The sequence below is a fragment of the Pygoscelis adeliae genome, unplaced genomic scaffold, assembly GCF_000699105.1.
Source record: "Pygoscelis adeliae isolate BGI_AS28 unplaced genomic scaffold, ASM69910v1 Scaffold114, whole genome shotgun sequence".
Taxonomy (NCBI): Eukaryota; Metazoa; Chordata; class Aves; order Sphenisciformes; family Spheniscidae; genus Pygoscelis; species Pygoscelis adeliae.
The window spans coordinates 3617559-3638702 of record NW_008824587.1 but is presented as its reverse complement, the minus strand read 5'-3'; the positions used below and the strand labels follow the sequence as shown (position 1 = coordinate 3638702).

Here is a 21144-nt window from a genome sequence, read left to right as displayed (position 1 = left end):
GTATCTCTGCTTTGTTCCCTTCTCTTTCTTTTTTCTTCTGTATCTGTTTGCTAGTTTCCGTATGTTTCTGAGAAGGTTAGATGTCCTGGACGGATTCAGCTTCTACAGGTTTTATGAACACAGGCACTGGGTAGAAGAGGGATTCAGCCAATGGAAAAAATGTGGTGTGATCTCAGTCTGTCTTAGATGCGACAGAAAATGGGATGGGATGGCCAGTGACGGAGTGGGTGTGGACTCTGCCTTGGCAGGTGTTTTGCAGCTCTCGTGGAGAAGCTTTTCAATTTACTGTTTTGAAGGAACTGAAGTAAACGATTCCTCTTTGGCAGCATATGTACAGCTCCTTCCCAACTCTCTTACAACAGGATTTTCAGTTCAGAGCACTGAAGAAGGTCCGCATCTTTGATGCTCCGGATGATCTTCCCAAAGAGCGCTCCAGTCTCCTTGCCGTGTCTAACAAATACGGGCTGGTCTTTGCTGGTGGAGGAACCAGCCTGCAGATCTTTCACACTAGAAATCTTCTCATGCAAAACCAGCTGGGAGAAGATCCCAATAAAATTGGTGAGGCACACTTAGATCTCATGGTCTTTGCAGTGACAGCTTTATATGGGTTTTTATGATGTGGAGCTCTTGGCTTCTGATGCAGTCCTTGTCATGCTCTTTCGTGCATTTGAAATTACCACGTTTTCTTGTGTGAGAAGGCAGGAACAACATTTGCTGTACCTCTAGCTGAAATGAAGTGCGGTTGTTGGGAACACGTCACCAGGATGCTCTGTGCTAGCTCCTGTTCAAGCGTCCGTCAGGTTTGATCACCTGTGTTCAGTGCCATACACGTGAGGTTGACTTTTCCTAACTGAGAATGTACCCCTTTCCTTGCAGCCACACGCTGTCTTGGTAGCCAGTCTTTGAGCTGTGAACTTGTGTATGCATCAGGGAAGCGTGTGGGTGGAGGGACAGAGTTCTCGCACCGAGTTATCCGCTCTGACTAAATGACTGTCCTGCAAGGGAGAAAGCAATCGCTGTTCCACCACCTAAGTGCAAAATGTGTTTCGTTCTCCCATTGTCCTTAGTAACTGTACCACCCGAGGTATTCATGGGCATACATAAGTAAAACCAAAAATCTGTCCACTTATTTTTCCTCCAGGTTACCGAGGAAGGAAAGTGGAATTTTCTCTTCTTAGGAATTTGGCAACTCTTGAGGCTGTATTGATAGAGATGAAGGGGTTTGCTGTCACTCAGTTTTTCTACATTTTGGCTTTGACAGCTGCTGTTAATAGGACTGGTGATTTTTGCATAAACTCATTCTAACGGTATAGTTTTACAAGAACGCTTCTTGCTATTTAAATTTGTCCCCTTCATTCTATCTTCTTTTCCTTTTGTGTTTTAAGTGGAGAATGTTCAGAGTACCTTAGTTCCCATGAAGTTTCCTGTGCAGCACCTGGCTCTAAGCTGTGATAATCTCACGCTGTCCGTCTGTATGATGTCCAGTGAGATCGGTTCCTTCATTGGCTTTTTCGATGTCCGCACGTTCTTAAATCAGGTAAAGCATATGCAAAGTGGGTTTTTTTTAAATTTTTTTTCAAGTCACAGAAGGAGGAGAGGCATACCTTGGGTGGGATTTTTATGGGAGGTGTCTTGTGAAGGGTTTGTTCAGTAAACTCAAAATCTGCTTCTTATTTTTATCAGTCATTTATTTACAGGAAGGTCAAAAACGCTTTGGATTGTGAGTTTGGGAGAACTTGGTTTTGTGCTCAGCTTCGACTGTCTCATGTATTTGTCTTTCCTAAAAGGCAAAACAGCAGAAACGTGCATTTGCTTATCACAAACTGGCCAAGGACTCGGGAAGCGCAGCAATGGTCAATGACCTGAAGTGGAACCCTGCTAGTCCCGCCATGGTGGCCATCTGCCTGTCCGATGGCAGCATCTCTGTCCTGCAGGTCACGGACTCTGTGAAAGTGTATGCCACGCTGCCTTCCTCTGTAGCTGTTACATCAGGTGAGTGGCAGCCTCGGCTAGCATACAGAATGTCGGACATGGAAGAATAGAAGCGGATTGATAGGTGTAAAAATTTCTGGGGGGGGGGTTTTTTAAAAAAAAAAAAAAAAAAGCCTTCACAAAAAGGAAGGATTTAAACTCCCTAAGACTCGGAAAATGTGTTGCAATGTAACTGCTCTTTCCTAGTTGATTGGAGGAGCTGCATCTTGTGAATTAGAGTCAAATGTGCCCACCTGTGGTTTGTCTGTCTCAGGCTTGACTGTCATTTCCAAGGAAGCAAGCAAATAAGAGTCATCATCTTTTGGTTTTTGATCTGTGCAGTCTTGCTTTCTCTGTGACTGGATGACTCCCTGTTTGTTTAATTCAGATTCATAGGTTTTGCAGGGGAAAAAAATCACGGTTTTAATTTATTGGCCCTGCTTTTGTGGGGCCTTGTAACTCTCCAGTTCCTTAGTGCTAATGAAATTCCCTTTTTTCGCTTAGTGTGTTGGAGCCCGAAGGGAAAACAACTGGCTGTAGGGAGGCAAAATGGCACCGTGGTGCAATATCTGCCTGTAAGTATTGTTGCTAGTAAGGCCTGATGTCTGATCACTGGTTTACAATATGCTTTATTTTCTTTGCATCGCAAGCTACGGAATTTGGTCAGGTGGCACGTGGTGTGAGCCGTGTGAAGCTGCCCAAGCACTTTAGTAATATTGAAGTGTCTTAGACCAATGCTGGGTTTAGTTTAAGGTTTGCACCTGCCACTGAAAAGTCATGATTTCAGGGTGGCACATGATGAGTGTTAAAGAGTGGGTGAGTTGCTCTAAACCAGTTCTCTGGGCTTTCTGCAAAACTTGCAGTTAGCTTTGTTTGTTGGCTTTTTCTGTGTATTTAAGAGTAGTTTTATTTCCAGAATCTGCAGGAGAAGAAAATAATCCCTTGTCCTCCTTTTTATGATTCGGACAATCCCGTTAAAGGTACTTCTTTTTATTTCTTTTTAACTTGTTTTCTCTTGTAACGTTTTTACTCATTCCTCCTCATGTTGTTTGTTTTTAGTTATAGCAGCTGTATACTGCACTGGTTACGTAATTACAGTGTGATTTTTAAATATTTGGAAAAAAATAATTGTATGCTTTATCTCTGGTTTGCATAGAAAAATTAGCAGTCGGCCAGAGTCCTTGTCTATTTCTAGAATGTTCTAAATATGCATTTTAAAAGCTATTTTTTGCTCACCGATGTGATAGACAGTACTGTCACAAGTAATCTTCCTTTACCATGAAGATTTCTGGATATAAATCCCATTCTCATATTTTGCATGAGTTTCATCTCATCACTTTGACTCTTCAATAAAATGTCAAAGCAGTAAGTTTAGAAAAGCAGAAACACTTCATTTGGATATGCCAAAACATTATCCATGGTTGGAAGCACTGGCATTGTCTTGCCTGTGATATCGTCAAGCAAATCAATACATTCTTTTGGTTTGTGTTTGAAATTTCTGGGATCAAATAGTTTTTCCCCCTAATAAGATTGATGTTCTGCAGACAGATCACTGAATTTCTTTATCTTGGTAGTTTAGGAGTTAGTGATTCCTTATTTGTTTGTTTGTCATTTACTTTCATGTGCTGTGCACAGTTAAAATCAAGATACAAGGAAGTATCATTCTGAAGTGTTTCTGGCTGAGGTATTTGTTTCCTTCTCTTGCAGTTTTGGATGTACTGTGGATTGGCACATATGTCTTTACTATTGTATATGCAGCGGCTGATGGGACACTGGAAACGCCTCCAGAAGTGGTCATAGCCATATTGCCTGTAAGTGCCAGCAAGTCACCATGACAGAAATGTTTGTTGCTTGTTTTTGACTTGTTTATTACAACAGCAAGTTGCTTTTATTATTCACATTGGCATCATGTAGAATTTGAGTTTGGTACTACTGTAAATCATGGTTTTGGGGTTGGGGCGATTGAGTGGAGGAAGTAGTATCCACTTGAAAACCGATCAGTAACCTGTTCTCTGACAAGATCAAATTATCAGACATGAAGACTTCTAGCCTCTGAAGTAAACACTTGGGAAGAAAACCTTACCTGATGTAGAGTCCTGATATTTTTTTGTTTGTTTGTTTAGGTTAGGGAGATTTTTAGGCCTGATGATATGCTCTTATTTAGTATCAGGTTATTTATTGCTGGGGGGGTTGTGAGTTCTGAACTCCCTGGTAACCTCTTTCTTGTCCCTTTATCTTTTGGAGGAGGGTTTTGGTTTGTTTGCCTTGTTCTTTGTTTTTCAAGTGGTCTCATGATGCCTGTTCTCTCTTGAAGTCTGTGGCAATTATTGCTGTACCCTGATACAGTCATATTTATGGGAGATTACTTGATTTCTGTATTGGAAGGCAAATTATCAATGTTGGTCTTACAGAAAAAGGAAGAGAAGCGACCAGAGAAGTTTGTGAATTTCATGGAGCCTTGCTATGGGAGCTGCACAGAGAGACAGCATCATTACTTCCTCAACTATGTTGAGGAATGGTGAGTGGCAGGAATCATGGCAAAGTCTTTCCCTTGTTGTTCATGTCTGAGTGGTCAGTGCTTCTCAGCGTATTGTGTTCCTCCCTTTGGTAAACTATGTAATACCTGAATATGGGACAAATGAAACTGTTATTTTGAAAATGCTTTGTGTAAGTACAGCTAACTTCTCTTGCATGCTTTATCTCTACGCCAATATGCTCATTTGTCTGGTGAGAATACATATTGTTTAAAATCTGTCATAACAATTTCCCTTGAGATTGTAAGTCATAGGTTGGGTAAAGCATGACCTTTTGTCTCGCTTAATTGTTTATCTGTGTGAAGAAGCTGTCCCTAACTTTTCAACTACCTGACTTGGACTGTCGTTATTTATGATGATACAGTGGCTGTCAAATCATTGGTTGGCAAAGGATTTCAGCCCCTGGTGATTAGTTTTAAAGAAAAAAAAAATGTTCTACGGTGATGTAGCAAATCGTGTTTCCCTCATCTTGGGAGGAAAAGTCAGTTTCATATTGTTATAAGTGTATTCCTAGTTACAAATCTGTATAGATGATAATGAATTGTGGAGCTGGGGACCTTGCTGTGGATTGTCATGTTGGTTTTAACCTATTTGTGTCCATGCTTACAGGGATTTAGTTCTGGCAGCTTCAGCAGCTTCCACAGAAGTCAGCATTCTTGCCAGGCAAGGGGATCAGGTAATATTTTCTTCCTGTTGCATTTGTGCATATGTACCTCCTCTTTCTCGAAAATCTAAGCAAGTATAACCTATGTAAGACCTGGAATACAATGAGATGGTATATTTTTAAAAAAACACCCCAAAACCAAAGGCAAAACCTTTCTTTTTACATCTGAGTTATACAGAATCTTAAGATAAACTTAATTCTTAGATGAACAAGAGTTCTGAGTGACACAAAAGAGAAAGGATAAACAGAAACACAGTATGTTGTGAACCAAGTACCAGAAGTCTATTTTTCGTGATTCACTTGGCAGTCTCAAAATTTGGTCAAGCTCACTATAATAAAGTGATTCATGTGAGGTCATCAGTTGAAGTTAAACATTACAGCTGTCTGACCTTAACTCTGTGTTATGGTTTAACCCGGCAGGCAGCTGAACACCACACAGCCGTTCGCTCACTGCCCCCCGCAGTGGGATGGGGGAGGGAATCGGGGGGGGGGAAGTAAAATTCGTGGGTTGAGATAAAGACAGTTTAATAGGACAGAAAAGGAAGGGAAAATAATAATGATAAAAGAATACACAAAATACGTGATGCACAGTGCAATTGCTCACCACCCACTGACCGATGCCCAGCCAGTTCCTGAGCAGCGGTCACTGCCTCCCGGCCAACTCCCCCCAGTTTCTGTACTGAGCATGATGACACATGGTATGGAATATCCCTTCGGCCACTTTGGGTCAGCTGTGCTGGCTGTGCCCCCTCCCAGCTTCTCGCTGGCAGGGCATGAGAAGCTGAAAAGTCCTTGCCTAGTGTAAGCACTGCTTAGCAACAACTAAAACTGTGTGTTATCAACATTGTTCTCATACTAAATCCAAAACACAGCACTGTACCAGCTACTAGGAGGAAAATTAACTCTATCCCAGCCAAAACCAGGACACTCTGACATGCAATGATGTGTGAGAAGTCATACACAAATCTGTGAAGGGCCCTGATACTTCTGGCATTTGTTAATCTGACAAATTTAAGTAGATGTTCTCTAGCTTTTTGTAGTCTTATCTTTCAACTGTAGTAGGCTAGAGTTCTGAAGAAGGCTGATCACAGGAAAGCAGTAGACAGAATAATAATCTTACTTTTTGCAGAACTGGGAATCATGGGTTTTGGAGGACTCCAGCAGAGCAGAACTTCCTGTGACAGATAAGAGCGATGACACTCTGCCTGTTGGTGTTGCTGTAGACTACACCAGTAACATGCCTATCCCAATCAGTAAGTCTTGTTAGTCTTTCTTGTGGAATAGTCCAATAACAGCAATATGAGAGATATTTTTGAGGGGCAGCCTGGTTCTCAGGGTTCTAGGAGATCGTTCTGAAAGGGAGGTCGACACAGAGAATACATCCTGCCTTTCTATACCAAGCCCACAGCACACGTGGGCTTTCTTATGTGTAAGGATTCAAATGGCAAAGTGATAAATACAGTTCTTCCTCAAAGCTTTCAGCAGCCTGGGATACTACACTAACAGACATGGCAAACAAAGCACCTGAGTTATGTCTGTGTTTCACAGAGCCGGGATAATAGTGAATTTAAAGGAGTCGTGTTCTAACACCGGGGATTTCAGACTGCCTGTGAGGTTTTATTCTTGTAAGCTTACGTCGTTTTGCAGAACTGTTTTGTATGAAGTACATTTGCACTGATCTAAAGGAAAAGTGGGTTAGTTTCAAAGCCAGAAAAAGCAAAGATCACTGAGGTGAATGCGTAGGTTTTAATTCTGCATTAAAACACAGGGCCTGTACTGACCGAACCATGCTGTGCTCTACATCTAGCCAGTTGCATTATTGCTGTACCTTCTGTGCTGCCTGAAGGCTCTTTAAAGCACCTTGTCAGAGGCTGAAGCTTCATCTGAGCTATTGTGTTGTACCTTAGTGAATTCTGAAAACTCTCCCTTGAAACCCAGACACAGATTGAAATAGAGATGCCTTCAGGCAGAGTGGAAGGTACTGCAGTCAGGAGTTCCTGAGGAGCACAGGAAGGTGCCAATTAACTGAACTTTACCTGAATGAAAACCTACAGTAGGGAACTGCAGTCAAACTTTGTACTTGAATGCAAAATTGAATTTGAAGCATGTTCTCTGTTAATCTGTACAGTTATTGGATTAAGGAATCTGTCAGGACAGCTTTTTTTTTAAGCCCAGGTTGTGCTGCCTTAGAGTTTTTAGAAAGGTTTTTGGAGAAGCTTTTTGCTAACACGTTCTCCGTGTTCTCACGGAGTGCAATCAGCTCGGTTTTGGCTGCGCATTAGTTGGCTTTGCAGTTCACAGCAAGTTTGGATTGCAAAGAAACCTCATTTGTCCTGGACCTTGTTCCCATGTGGAAACTGCCCTTCCCGAGCATGCTTTTCCTGAAGAACCAATAGGTGGAGAAACATGGCCACACACTGCACTGCCCGACAAACAAGGCACCGTGATCATAGCAGATTTTTCCTGCATCCTAGATTTGTTGGGGTTTTTTGTTTAATTAAGCACAGTTAAACCATTATAGAAATTTTTTTAGAAATATAGGGAGTGGTTTGAGGCCTTTAACTGCTGAGAATATTTGAACTGAAGCAGACTCTAGGCTCAAAGCTGCAGCTGTGCAAAACGCAAGTATTTTATATCAGAGGTTCAGATCATCAGGATGTTTGTCTGATGTTGTTTGGCTTTCTTTATAAAGCTTCCTATCTAGCAGTTCTCTTTTGTACTTTATGTATATGAATGTTAATGATGTGACAGGACCCAACAGAATGTGGGGATGGCTGAAAGGCATAGAGGATTGAAGGAGGGAGCAGCATATAGGTGAAAAAAAGGACTACTTCAGAATATGAGAAAGCTTGGCACAGGAATTCATGGTTGGAAGTTGGGCTTTGTCATTCAGGAGATGACATTTGATTGTCAAAATAACCCTTCATCTATGAATTTATGAAACATGAAGTCAGGAACAGGAAGGAATAAAGAAGGAAAAAAAGAGAATTGGGCATTCACAGAGAAGCAAAGGAACAGAGATGCAAATGAAAGCAAGAAGGGAGAAACGTAGGAAACATTGTTCTAAGCAATTCACATGAAGGTACCGATGCCAGTAGGAACAGAACAGGAAACTGTGGCTGCAGGATTTACACGTGTGGTCTCTGGCAGGTGATGAGAAGACCCTTGCTCCAGCTCCAGTTCTGATCCTGCTCTCTACAGATGGTGTGCTCTGCCCATTTTACATGATCAATCAAAACCCGGGAGTCAGATCGCTTATTGTGACTCCAGAGCCGTTGCTGGTAGTAGGTGAAAGAGTTCCAAAATCAGCAGGTAAGTGCTCCGGTGGGCTAGGGAAACACTTGCGTTTGTGGATCTTTGTTATCTTTGTCTGTAAGTTTGGTATTCAGACAGGTATGTGGTCACAGAAAATAATTTTTTTTCTTTATAATGGTAATGGGGAGCAGTTCTTGAGTGTTTTGTGCTCCCGGGGCTGTTCTCTGTCTTTTGTGCATCAGTGTGAAATTATCTAGTCCTGTTCATTATATGGGATCTCAAGCACTTTGCAGACTGTGCACTTAGACTCTACTGTGCAACCAACCTTTGGGGAACAGGGCCAAAGAAATTCTAGGAGGCCCTTTGCCCAGCTTTGGGGTGCCTGACTGGAACTGCAGCAGTGACTGCAGGCTCTGCCTGGGGAACAAGGATAAAGCACTGTGCAGACCCAGAGCACGGTCTGCATGCTGCAGAGAGGTGATGGTTTTCCTCCATGTGTTTTGCCACGGGAGGCCATGATATGAACTAAGGTGTTTGGCTGCAGGAAAAGCTTATTTAAACAATAGCTTTCTGCAGCACTGTGAAAATTTGTGCTAGCAGGTGAAGAGTAGTAGTTTTACCTGTGTTGCCATATGCAGTGTGAAGTAGGCAGTTTCCCATGCTGGGGTAAGCAGGTAGGCTGTTTTGCCTGTCTGCATGCGTGCAGTAATAATTGCAAACCCACCGTTTCCTTCCCTAAGCCCAAATTTGCCTCTCCTTCCCCAAACAGAATGCTTTTGTTTGGCAGCCTGCCTCTCTGCAGCACTGGCTGACTTGTGCGCTGACAGCCTGTTTTATTTGAGATGGCAGGAACCTCATCAAAATCAATGGAGAAAGGTGAAGCCTTTTCACAGAAAATTCCAGACAACATTAATCTAGACAGACTGTAGTATTGATCGTGCCTTGGACTTTGTGCAGTTTCTGTATCATTTACTGGGTTTGGGGACTGGAAGCCCGGCTTTGTCATCTCTCTTCCTCACTGAGCCGTCTGTCCAGTGAGCGAGATAGTGCTGAACTGTCCTCATCAAATAGCATTTGGCCTTGCAATACCTTCTGCCATTAGTCAATGCAGCTAAATGAGTCTCTTCCTTCTCCATTTGTCTTTCTGCAGGAAGTACTGCCACAACTCCAACCACTCCTCCAACTTCTTTAAAGCCTGACACAGTACCGGGTGTTGCTCCTGCTGCGCCTGCCTCAAGTCAGCCTCCTGCAGGGGGTGGAGCAGCTGCTTTTTCCTTTATACCTTCAACTGTGAAGATGCCTGGCGCTACGGGCAGTGATCCTCCGCCTTACCCCTTTGCTACTGATGCCTCCAAGAAAGCCCTGGCTCCCAGTCCGACTGGAGCAGCAACGTTCTCTTTCTCCTCCGCTTCTCCTAAGGCATCCGTGACTCCTGCTCCTTCTGTAGGCACCGCTACAGCTACTGCCAGCTCCTTTTCATTTGGATCCATGAACTTTAAACCAGCTGCAGACAGCTCACCTGGGCCACCACTCTCCACAACACATGTTGCACAGAAGTCATCTTTTGCCCCTTCAGCTTCTTCAGTCAAAGTGAACCTCAATGAGAAGTAAATAGATACAGTAGTTAATGCAGTGGCTGGATACTTGTTAAATTGCTCCAGGCACAGATAATGTATGGTAGTTCTGAAAATGGTTTCTGGCTTTTTGCCCTGACAGCTGTTCCCCATGCTCCCAAGAAAGCACTGAGGAAGCCTCTCTTTATCTAAGACATAGCCATCTTGGCTGTGAAAACCCTCAGTGCTTCCCATGCTAGAGGTTATGTTAATGGGCAAAATATTTTGGCATCAAGGCACGATGCCAAAAATTAGACTGATAATTTGCCAAATTGCCAGAGACCTAGTTTTTTCATGTCTTTGCTTCATAGGCATCAAATGGTAATTCCATGCCTTGGTGTGATGCAAATCATGGTTAAAGACTCTTGGGGAACACTGGGATTTGAAATCCTTTATGTCTGGGACTGGTTTAGTGTGGTGGTGATAGCACAAGTTTCTTTGACTGTTTGAAGGTTCCTTACCCCCAACCTAAAGAGTAACTCACAGAGCTGAGAGGAAGCTGTATCCATAGCTGATGGATTTCTTTTCCACTCCTGTCTTCAGTGGAGAAGGTGCCAGACCTTTTGGTTTTGTTCTTAAATGGATGCTTGGTCACTGAACACAGGATCTGAAATCTTCAAAGCTTGTTCATGCCAACTGAAAGAAAACTAATACTGATTAGAAACTATGCAAAATGGATTTGAGTGATGAATGTTCTCAGATTTCATATACCCACTCTTCCCTCCAACTCCTGAGACTTGCTCTCTTTTTTAGAAAGAATGGTTTAAAACACAGAGCTATGTTAATTGGAGCTGCTTTCTATGGAGAGCAATTTTCATGTAAATGCGTCATAAGAAGTTTCTGATGGTTCAAATGATTATTTTTAAATTAGAAAAATCTTTACTACACCAGGATCTGATGGTAGCTCTTAAAGGCTTTTTAAATTTTGTATTTTGTGTATAAAGCAAATGATACACTTGTGAATTGGCTGAATATTTAAATTGGCTGCCTTGAGGAGCTGAGCTTGCAGATGAATGGAAATTCATATTTTCTTGCAGAATTTCTGTTTGAGCCTTGCTGCAAGGATGACACTGAAGGGCAGCTCAGATTTGCTATAGTTGGTGCCTTGGTGCAAAACGATGAAGTGCATTTTGAAGCAGGGTGGTACTTTTTGCTGGCATTTGGCTTTTGCTTACTGGGTGGGTCTATGGTACCAGTCTTTGTGGTTCCACGTATTCAGAAATGATCCTGAAGGCTCCTTCCCACTATCTCAAAAAGCTACACTTGTAATTTTGTATCTGGAGCTTGAGTTGTTGCTGATCCCAGGGGATGCTAATTCATTAGAACTTGGTCCTTCATTTCGGATGGAGGGAAGCAGCCAGGACCAGTTCAGAGCTGAAGGATGTTCTGCTTTCTGTTGCAGGTTCACTGCTGTAGACACCTCTTCTCCCACTAGCAGCAGTGGTCAATGCGCTTCCACAATGTTTTCATTCTCGACCACTTCAAAAACTGCTTCTGGAGGTCCTCTGTCCACGCCCCTCGCAGCCTCTCCTACCACACCACTGAAGGCTTCGACCCCTGTGCCTGCCGCGGGTAGGAGTCTGATGCATATTGTTGGGAATTTTAGAACACTGTTTATAAGTTTTAGGACATAGTGAGCTTCATCTGGCTTCTTTCTTTCTTGGTTTTCCTGCTGCTTTTACTGATGCAGCGGACCTCCTGATTTGCACACCGTAATGATATGATGGACTTAGTACTGAAACTGAGAAGGTTTTCCGTTTGTGTGCTTGGTTCCCCAGAGAGCCATACATGAAATGAATATATTCAGCTTCCTAAGTTCATCCAGAAGTTCTGGCATTTTCAGTGCTCTGTAGTAGAGCTCTGATTATGAATGTTTCTGGGCAGTCACACACATCAGTGTTTTATCTTGTATCTGGAGTGACTAGAATTCAAAATGGTCACATGTGAGTTTAAATTAGATAGCACTCATTTGTTAGCAGAATAATATTCCATCTCTCAAATGATTGTGTGACTGGGGGCGTCTTGAGGTCCTTCAGGAGTGATACAGGCAGATATTGGAGAGTGACAGTTGTTACCGTTAGCAGAGAAGTTGGATGGGAGTAAAACAGCACCTAAGGAAGGTGCGTTCTTGCACTGGGGCCCATACCACTATTGCTTTTGGTTTTGACAGCAGTGACTATGGTTGTGTCTGATCACAACCACTTTTCTCAAGCTTTGTGTAAGTCCATAAATTACTGTTCCGCTTCTTAAATTCCAGTGGCACGTCCTGCTCAGAATATGCCTTCAGCTTCTTTACTACAGAAGACAGCCAAAATCACCCCGTCTGCAGCAAAGCCAAGCTCTACTCAGGTAATGGGAACTTGAGTGGATTCTTTAGAGGGTGAATGTTTTACATGGCCCATGAATTGCTTAGAATTCATTGGACTGAATGACTATTCTTAGCTAAAAGAATTAGCTAGCTTTTGACATTGAAATCGTAGCAAATCTGTGGGACTAAAACTATGTTCTATGCATGTCTTTCGAGAGCTGTGTTTTGGTATATGTTGTCATAATCAGAGTTGTGGAAACTAATTCTTCCTTTTGTTATGGAAATGTGGTTTTGCAGCTTTTCTAGCTAATAAGCAATCAAGAGATGCCTTGACTGTGTATTAAGAGAGACACCAAGTTTGTTGGATATTAAAATCAAAGCAGTAATACAGAGGGGCACACAAAGACTTCCTTTGCTTTCATAAAGCTTTAGCCTCATATCTCCAGGTAGTCCGCAGTCCTACTTCAAACACACACATACCAGTCTTAGTTTACTGTGGAACTAGTATTTATGCTTATGACGATTGTCTCCCTGGTGACTGGTGTCTGAATGGAGTTTCTAACAGCAGGCCTTTTATGATATTCTAAGCTCCCTGTTGCTAAGGATATATCCCTAATATTGTTTTTGGTTTTGTGTTGTGTTTGTTGTGGTGTGTTTTTTTTGTTGGTTTTTTTTAGGGCAAATCAGCACTCCCCAGCACAGCTTTAGAGAAACAGGCCCACCAGTGGAAGGATTCAGACCCTGTCATAGCAGGAATCAGAGAGGAGGTGAGGTTTTCAAGCAGTTTTCTTCATTTTAGAAGCTGTGAGACCACTGTATAGGTACACAGAAACTTATTTTCGGTTCACCTGTGCTCTGATGGTGTCTGTCAGTAGTTTAGGAATTAGAATGGAAATTTTTCCCAAGATAACCAGCCTGGTTTGTAATTGCTGTTTGTGAGTCCTGTTGAGTCATCTTTAATTTCGGTCGCTGTGCTGGAAGAATTCAGTATTCTTTCCTGTTAATGTTCATGAAGAATTTCCTGCTTTGGCTGCAAAGTGACAGGTGTTTATGGTGTAGTAGAAACATTATCCAAGAGCTGCGACATTTGTTCCAGACCCTGCTATGTTTCAGTGGCTGCACTTTCTTCCGCTTGACTTCGTAGATTGCACATTTTCAAAAGGAGATGGAGGAACTGAAGGCCCGGACTTCCAAAGCCTGTTTCCAAGTTGGTACTCCAGAGGAAATGAAGATGTTGCGAACTGAATCAGATGATCTTCACACCTTCCTCTTGGAAATTAAAGAGACAACAGAGGTGAGAAGAGTATCTTCAAACTGTTCAGCTCCTCAGCAATGACTGTCCCTCACCTGATGTTCCTACTTAACCTGCTAAAGCTGAACTGATGTAGATGGAACATCTGACTATGCTGCTTTAATGTGGGGGTGACATTTGCATTTGTGCTTTCAGGCAGACACTTGCAGAAGCCCCTGTGCTAGAGATGGCAATGAAAAAATGTTACTTTGAACCCTGTCCCATCTGTTCTATTTCTATTTGCAGTCACTTCACGGAGATATTAGTATTCTGAAGACAACCTTGCTGGAGGGATTTGCAGGGGTAGAAGAGGCTAGAGAACAGAATGAACGGAATCATAGCTCGGGGTATTTACACTTGCTCTACAAGAAACCTTTGGATCCCAAGAGTGAAGCACAGCTTCAGGTATGAAGCATGTCAGCCAACTTCTAATCTGGAGTTTTAAATAAACTAAAACTGAGCCTTGCATGTGCAAGTGCCCAGCAGTTTTGTTCTACTCTAGCTATTTGCAGTTTCAACATAGCCTAGTAAAAGTGTGATGAGCTTTGTTTTCCATGAGTTTGCAAGACATGCTGAAAATCCTCTCCTAAAGCTCTTCTGTGGTATTGTCATTTGCAGTGATGACTCAAAACCCCTGCTGAAGGGAAGTAGTTCACCTGAGATCCAAGTCTATTCTAAGCTTAGAATGTGACTCTTGACATCCTGTTCCTTCTCAGCCTGTAGTGTTTGCTCAGGGATTTCAGTTAAAAGAATATTTTTTTTTTTTCAACACTTTGTAGAAGAGTTCTTGGAATTATTTTTATCTTCAGCAAGTGCCTTATGGAACAATTTGATGATTTATTATGACTTACAGAATTGTGTGGTTAGTTTCATGGATGGCGAAGCATAAAGCTAAATGATATTCTAAAAGCTGGGGCACAAAGGAAAATATCCAGCAGTACATAAAGAGGCTTTCAAAGACATGAAAGAAACTAGGGGTGAAGCACTCTTTTTTTTTGTTTGTTTGTTTGTTTGTTTTGTTACAGCTCTGGTGACGAGAGGGCTATTTAACCCAAAGCAAAATAGAGTGAATGTGCCCTACAAATGACACTTGGCCTTTTATACACTGATAAGTTCCCCTCAAGAAGTTTGACTAGCAGGCTGAAGACATACCTACTGTAGCAAAGATGACATTCAGTTATCAAGAGCATGCACACAGACAGTTACTAGAAATCAGCTGACATGAAGTAATTTCTTTTAGGTCTGATCTCTAATCTTCACCTGGATTCTGTAGATTGATTCACAGTCTTAATTGTATGCCTGCTTTGACGTCCGGTATGTCTCTGTGGCATTTCAAGCTTATGCTTGTGACTTCAGAGAGATGATAATCTTTGAAATGCTTGTTTCACTGATCCAGAGAGGGGATCGTGAGGGAAGAATAACAGAGTGGGAGAGAAGTGGAAGTGGATTGAAATGTAAGGAGAGAGCTTTCAGGTCAACTTTCTGAAAGTTTACAAGAAAGACAGCTCTAGTCTGACTCTTAAATTTTGTTCAGTCTACATCATCCCTGTTCTTCTGGGTGAGAAAAGCTCACTTAGTCAACTTCGTGTATTAGTTTTTCAATGAAGTTTTAAAGATCCTGAGGCTTTTCTGATATCCAGCCATATCGATTTGCTGTCCAGAGAGTTGCTGCTATATAATGCTCATAGTTGCTGGAGGGAGGAAACCTGTGCTTGGTAGTGTGTAACACTAAGCCCACAGTAGGACTGGATTTGATTTCAGGTTGGGTATATCACATTAGAATTTCATGCTGTATCTTGAAAACTGTTGCAGTGGAATTTTTCCCAAGCTGTGTTACTTTGCTGCTTCATCACTGTATTTAAGTGAGCATTCTGTTGAGATGAACTGAAACCAACTGCAGTTTCCACTTCCATTTTATGAGATCGGAGCTCAAGGCATGTTGATGCCATGACAGGCTGGAGGGATGATGATAACGAGACTGAATGCTGGTTTTGTTTAGGGAGCAGGGCTTGTAGCCAGAGGTCTCTGGCTTAGTTGTGCCAGTTGTGCAACTATGTGGTCATGGATAAGTCACTTTACTCTCTCCATGCTTTTTTTTTTTTCTTTCTTTCCTACCTATAAAAATCAAGTTAATTCCTTGCCTTAATGTGGGAGTTGTGAGCATTTGTGAATGCTTTCATGAATCATATTCTGTGAATGCTGGTATCCTAGAGCCACGTGAATGGCCTGCAAAGCTTTGGTCACCCATAATTGTTAGAAGTTTCAACATTGTAAAATGGGAGCAAATGACTCATGTTCTGGAAGTGAGATTTGAAATAAGGTTTGTTTTGTATAATGCCTGATGTTTGTAAAACCCTTTCTGTAAAGACCTGGCAATGTTTTGCAAACGTTATGGAAAGTGTTATTTCTAGTTGAGAGCCTGAGATAAAATGTCCAAGCCAAGCCCTGTGAGTACCCCATTGACTGATAAGTAGATTTTCACTATGTTGGGTTCTGTTGTGCTGATAAAGCTTTCCAGGCAGAAATATGGGAAAGTGCCGCTTGGCTTGGACTGAATGAGCCCAAAGGTCTTCAGCTTCTTCAACTGAAACTGAGATTTCTGAAGTGAATTAAAAGCTGACTTTATTTTGCATGGTAGGAAATTCGACGCTTGCACCAGTACGTCAAGTTTGCTGTTCAGGATGTGAATGACGTTCTGGATTTGGAGTGGGATCGGCACCTGGAACAGAAGAGAAAGCAGAAGTAAGTAACTGAAATTGGAATCCAGAACAACTGTAAGGAACACGTCAGTGAATCGGGCATTAGTCTCTAATCAACAGACAAAAAGCCTTTTTCCATTTAACAGTATGATCTTTTTTAAGGGGGTCTAGGAATAAAGCTTGACTAAGACACCTAATGGGAGCTATAGGTTCAGGCTATTTAGCTTCATACGTGTTACAAGCTTGCTGCATCTCTGTGTACGGCGTAAATAGTGCTTATAGAAAAAACTATAAAATAAGCTTTGTAGAAACCAAATGCATCCATTGGTGGTAGCTAATGAAACCTTTCTAATAAATAAAACATCTTGAAGTAAATGAGCTAAATGAATAAACTTGCAGCATATCCAAAGGAGAAATAAGCATTTGAGATGAACTGAACTGCTTTGGTGTTCAAACCAAACCATGGTTGACCTCATGGAGTTTAAGAACCGCTAAACTACTTTGTGTATGCATGCCTGCTTGTGGCCAGATACATAGAATGGTCCTTATCCCTGTCTCTTGATCTGATGTCTTAAGGCGTCTGATAGTTCCTGAGCGAGAGACTTTGTTTAACACCCTGGCTAATAACCGGGAAATAATCAATCAACAGAGGAAGAGACTAAACCACCTCGTGAACAGCCTGCAGCAGCTCCGACTGTATAATCAGACATCTCAGTGGAGTGTTCCCAGTGATACATCTTCTCTTAGCAGTGCTCAAAGGTATGTGAAACATGAGTGGTGTTGACACTCCTTCTTTCTTGCCCCCAGCAATGTGCAAGGGTTTATCCTCCAAAGAATGATGTTTTCTGGATGTGGTATGGGAGGACAGAATGTCCTAAAAATGATACTGAACTACGCCCAGGTAATACAGAAGCTCATTGGTTATATTCTGTGACACACTGTTCGACCGCTTATCAGAAGTTTCCCCTAAAAGTTACATTTTTTTAAAATAAACAGGATAATAGAGCCTCCAGGCTGAGGTACTGCTGGTTGTCTGTCTAAATTCAGGGGAAGAAGTGAATGGCTCTTAGAGTTTCCAAAATAATGAAAGATGCATGTGTTTAAATAGCACAGTATCTAGAGGAGCCAGTTGTCCTTCCAGATAAGCCAGCGGTTCTAGTGGCTCCTTTGGCCCCCTTTTGTTCCTGATTTGGTTGGTTTCTTTCTGCTGATCATGGTTTTTCACTGCTCTGCCTTGTCCCAGTTTTGACAGTGACCTTGAAAGCCTGCGCAATGCCTTGATGAAAACTACCTTGGAATCACATGCCAAACCTCTGCCTAAAGTACCTGGTAATTTATTCTTTCTTCCTGGCATTCACACCATAAATGTGAATTACTTTTTTTTGACTTGCTGTTTGATTATAGACTAATAACTGTCCCTGGTTTTCCAGCTAAATTATCCCCTGTGAAACAGGCACAGTTGAGGAATTTCCTAGCCAAGAGGAAAACTCCACCAATTAGGTCTACAGCCCCAGGTAAACCTTTAGTTACCATAGAAGTCTGAAATGCTTTCCAGCAGGGTGACTTACCTGCTGTCGGAATCAGTCCTGAAGTTAGCTTTTGGCTTCTCACTCCTCAACCCCTACTTCTCACTTCCTGTTCCCCCATCTGCTGTCAGTAAGAATTTCCTCCAGTTACCGTCTTGTTAAAGGCTGCCTTTCCTGGCAGTTAAGAAGTCAAATCCTATCAATGCAGGATTAAAACAAGCCAGTAGAGGAGCATCCTAAAATAAGATGTCTCTGTCTTGGCTGTTAGGCTGGATGGTTCCCTCAACTTAATACACACACGTGATTTTGTTTCTGATATTGCAGCAAGTTTGTCCCGATCCGCCTTCTTGTCCACAAGATATTATGAAGATTTGGATGAAGTCAGTTCAACATCCTCAGTTTCCCAGTCACTGGAGAATGACGAATCGCAGGCAGTGGACCAGGAAGAAGAGGCTGCTCCAGTCCAAGTCCCTCGTCACGCTCCCGTGGTCCGTACTCCCTCTATCCAGCCTGGTTTGATGGCTCAGTCTCCATCCTTTGGGAAACAGCACCTCTCCCTGGGTACTTTGTGTGAGTTGTTTTTGCAACGTCTCTCCTATTCTGCGTGTGTTCTTGTCGGTATCTTTAACCACTGTATCCATTGCCAGTGCTTCAGATCCTGCAGAAATGAGATTGCAGCATGCAGAGTTACATTGCCAAGTTTCCAGAAGCAGTTAGCGGAGTGGCATTGTAGCTTCATGAACTTGAGCTAAAAGCGCTAAAATATCTTGACTCATTGACTGTGATTTTCTGATAGCCTGTTTCTTTCAGATAGTACTGACCATCGGTAGCATTGTCTTCCTTTAGTAATTTGCCTTAAGTGTATGCCATTATTTCTTAAAATAATGCCCAAAGACCAGGAAACTGAAGTACTACTGCATTTGGTTGGTGTGGCCAGGGTTAGGAGTTCTGAGCCCAGAACTCACAATAAGAACTATATTTGCATACACACAGTTCTTCTTGTGCGAGAGAGGGTTTTTTTTAATCTCTATAGCCAGAGAGAAAAATAAGGTGTCAGCAGAATTGTCTGTAACAGCAATCTGAAAGTCATCTAATGCATTGAAATGACAGCTATTGAGACTTACTTGCTAAATTCATTGGGGTATACAGAAACTGCCAGGGACAGATTGTGTTGATTGTTTAAAAGGCCTGCATGTCAGTCTTGCAGAAGGAAGCTGTGTACTTAGAGGAAATGTAGTTCAGCAAAGGCTTTGAAGTTTCCCTGATTTGTAGAGATAGTGAACTGTAAGATTTTTGTTTGTTTGTTTTTCAGTGCCTACATCTTCAAACAGAATCATACCACAAGGGGCAGACAGTACAATGCTTGCGACGAAGACTGTGAAACATGGGGCCCCTGCTCCCACTGTCACTGTTCCAGCACCACAAGCAGCTGCTGCTGCAGCTCTGCGGAGGCAGATGGCTAACCAGTCCCCAGGTAAAAGGATGGCTAATTGCCCAAGTGACCTCTGAGCAGTTGAATATGGCTTTCACAGGAGTTTAGTGCTCCCAAAGGAGAAGATCATCAAACAAAATGTGACACAGATCTGTATTTGTTGCACCTCTGAGCTGTCCACTGCTTCTTTGTCTTCCTTCTTCCTGTAAGCTACTAGTACAAAATGCCTGAGAAGCTCCCACCTCAGGTTTCTTTGTACCCCTTCTCATCTGTGCAGTGGCAGAAATGTCGATGACTCTTAGGAGATCCTGGCATGGCAATTGATCTGTGTGCAAGAAACTGTTGGAGAGCAGAGGAAGGAGGTCACTGGCCTATATTAATAACTTCATTATTAGCTCTGCAATTAAAGATCTGAATTGTGAAACAATTTTAATATTGAAAAGTTAAAGGTGAACTGTTGAGTGAAGCCTTGGATCTGCTTGTAAGGTTTTGAGTTGACAGGAGAAAGGTTCCCCAGTTTAAGCTTTTCTTGTTTGGTTTTAGACATTTCTCGGTGCTTCCCCAGTACTGCAGCGTCAGTGCAGAAAAGAAACAAAATTCAGTTGCTGGTAGAGGAATTGGATTAGTTTATTTTCCTTGCCCAAGGAGAGCATAAGTGCAGAGAGTGGACTAGTGACAGGACTTCTGGCAGAGGCTGGGGTGTAACTACACAGGTCATTTCTGTTAACTTAAGGTGTTACAATGTAGGTGAGGGAAAGTTCATAAGAATAATTGGGTTTGGTCAGCTAACAATGAAAAATGTACCAGCTATATAGAAAGCTGTCCAATTCTTTGGTGTCCTTATTGAAGGCTGAGATACCAAACGTTTTGGGCCAGATACACCACATACCTTCTAGAAACTTGGATGGATTTCTTCTGGAGTTGCTCGTAGGCACCATATTGAATGAAATGCTTAATATGGACACAATCTTTACCTCTTTTTCTTTTTTTTTTTTTCCCTTAAAGCTGTAAGCACCTCCTTGACTGAATCAACTCTGAAAAATGTTCCTCAGGTGGTGAACGTGCGAGAACTCAAGACTGGTGCATTGACTCCAACTGTCTCTGCAGTAATAGGGTGAGTGGGTGCTCCCCTTCTTTCTGGTAGCCTTCGGTAGCACTTGCAATAGAGCACATCTGCTGGTGGGGAGCAGTAGTAGTATTTCACATAGCCTGGCGGTGTAAGACCTAAAGTGGATGCATTTAGAGAAGAGTATTGAGTTTGTGGAATGAAAGGAAGAAACATTTTATTTCCAGGTCATTCAAGGATTTGCTAATGGCTTGTCCTGAACAAATGACGAGACCGGTATTAACCTCCTTCTCCATTAGTCTGTGAAATGCATTTTAGTGCATCCTCTCCTTTTGGGATCCAGTGGTTTTACTGCTAATATGTACTTTAGATCTGGTATCTCTGCAGTCACTACCTCTATTCTGCCTCTTTCTGTGAGGGAAATGCACCCCTCTGTTGCTGAGTGTGGTCTGTGGCCTTAAGCTGTCCAGATGTTGTGCCTTCTACTTTGTCATCCACTACAGAGAAAACAACCTTCTCTGGAGTTATGCCTCTTCTTTATCAATGATCTGGATGAGGGGATCGAGTGCTCCCTCAGTAAGTTTGCAGACGACACCAAGTTGGGCGGAGTGTTGATCTGCTCGAGGGTAGGAAGGCTCTGCAGAGGGACCTGGACAGGCTGGATCGATGGGCCGAGGCCAACTGTATGAGGTTCAGCAAGGCCAAGTGCCGGGCCCTGCACTTTGGCCACAACAGCCCCATGCAGCGCTACAGGCTTGGGGAAGAGTGGCTGGAAAGCTGCCTGG

The 21144-nt window shown here is 42.5% G+C and overlaps 1 protein-coding gene across 1 annotated transcript in view; it reads left to right on the top strand.

Annotated features, from left to right (window-relative positions):
• Positions 1 to 329: 329 nt before the first annotated feature.
• NUP214 (nucleoporin 214kDa) overlaps positions 330 to 21144 on the top strand; it is a 45413-nt gene continuing 24598 nt past the window's right edge. The window contains exons 1-23 of the mRNA XM_009322178.1: positions 330 to 558; positions 1386 to 1537; positions 1788 to 1992; positions 2476 to 2546; positions 2888 to 2951; positions 3679 to 3782; positions 4383 to 4489; positions 5115 to 5181; positions 6299 to 6422; positions 8320 to 8481; positions 9575 to 10031; positions 11440 to 11609; positions 12295 to 12386; positions 13023 to 13112; positions 13490 to 13639; positions 13883 to 14041; positions 16275 to 16378; positions 16912 to 17094; positions 17579 to 17664; positions 17766 to 17849; positions 18186 to 18422; positions 19174 to 19335; positions 20299 to 20407. Of these exons, the coding sequence (XP_009320453.1) occupies positions 330 to 558; positions 1386 to 1537; positions 1788 to 1992; positions 2476 to 2546; positions 2888 to 2951; positions 3679 to 3782; positions 4383 to 4489; positions 5115 to 5181; positions 6299 to 6422; positions 8320 to 8481; positions 9575 to 10031; positions 11440 to 11609; positions 12295 to 12386; positions 13023 to 13112; positions 13490 to 13639; positions 13883 to 14041; positions 16275 to 16378; positions 16912 to 17094; positions 17579 to 17664; positions 17766 to 17849; positions 18186 to 18422; positions 19174 to 19335; positions 20299 to 20407 (3368 nt within the window). The remainder of the gene's footprint in view (positions 559 to 1385; positions 1538 to 1787; positions 1993 to 2475; positions 2547 to 2887; positions 2952 to 3678; positions 3783 to 4382; positions 4490 to 5114; positions 5182 to 6298; positions 6423 to 8319; positions 8482 to 9574; positions 10032 to 11439; positions 11610 to 12294; positions 12387 to 13022; positions 13113 to 13489; positions 13640 to 13882; positions 14042 to 16274; positions 16379 to 16911; positions 17095 to 17578; positions 17665 to 17765; positions 17850 to 18185; positions 18423 to 19173; positions 19336 to 20298; positions 20408 to 21144) is intronic.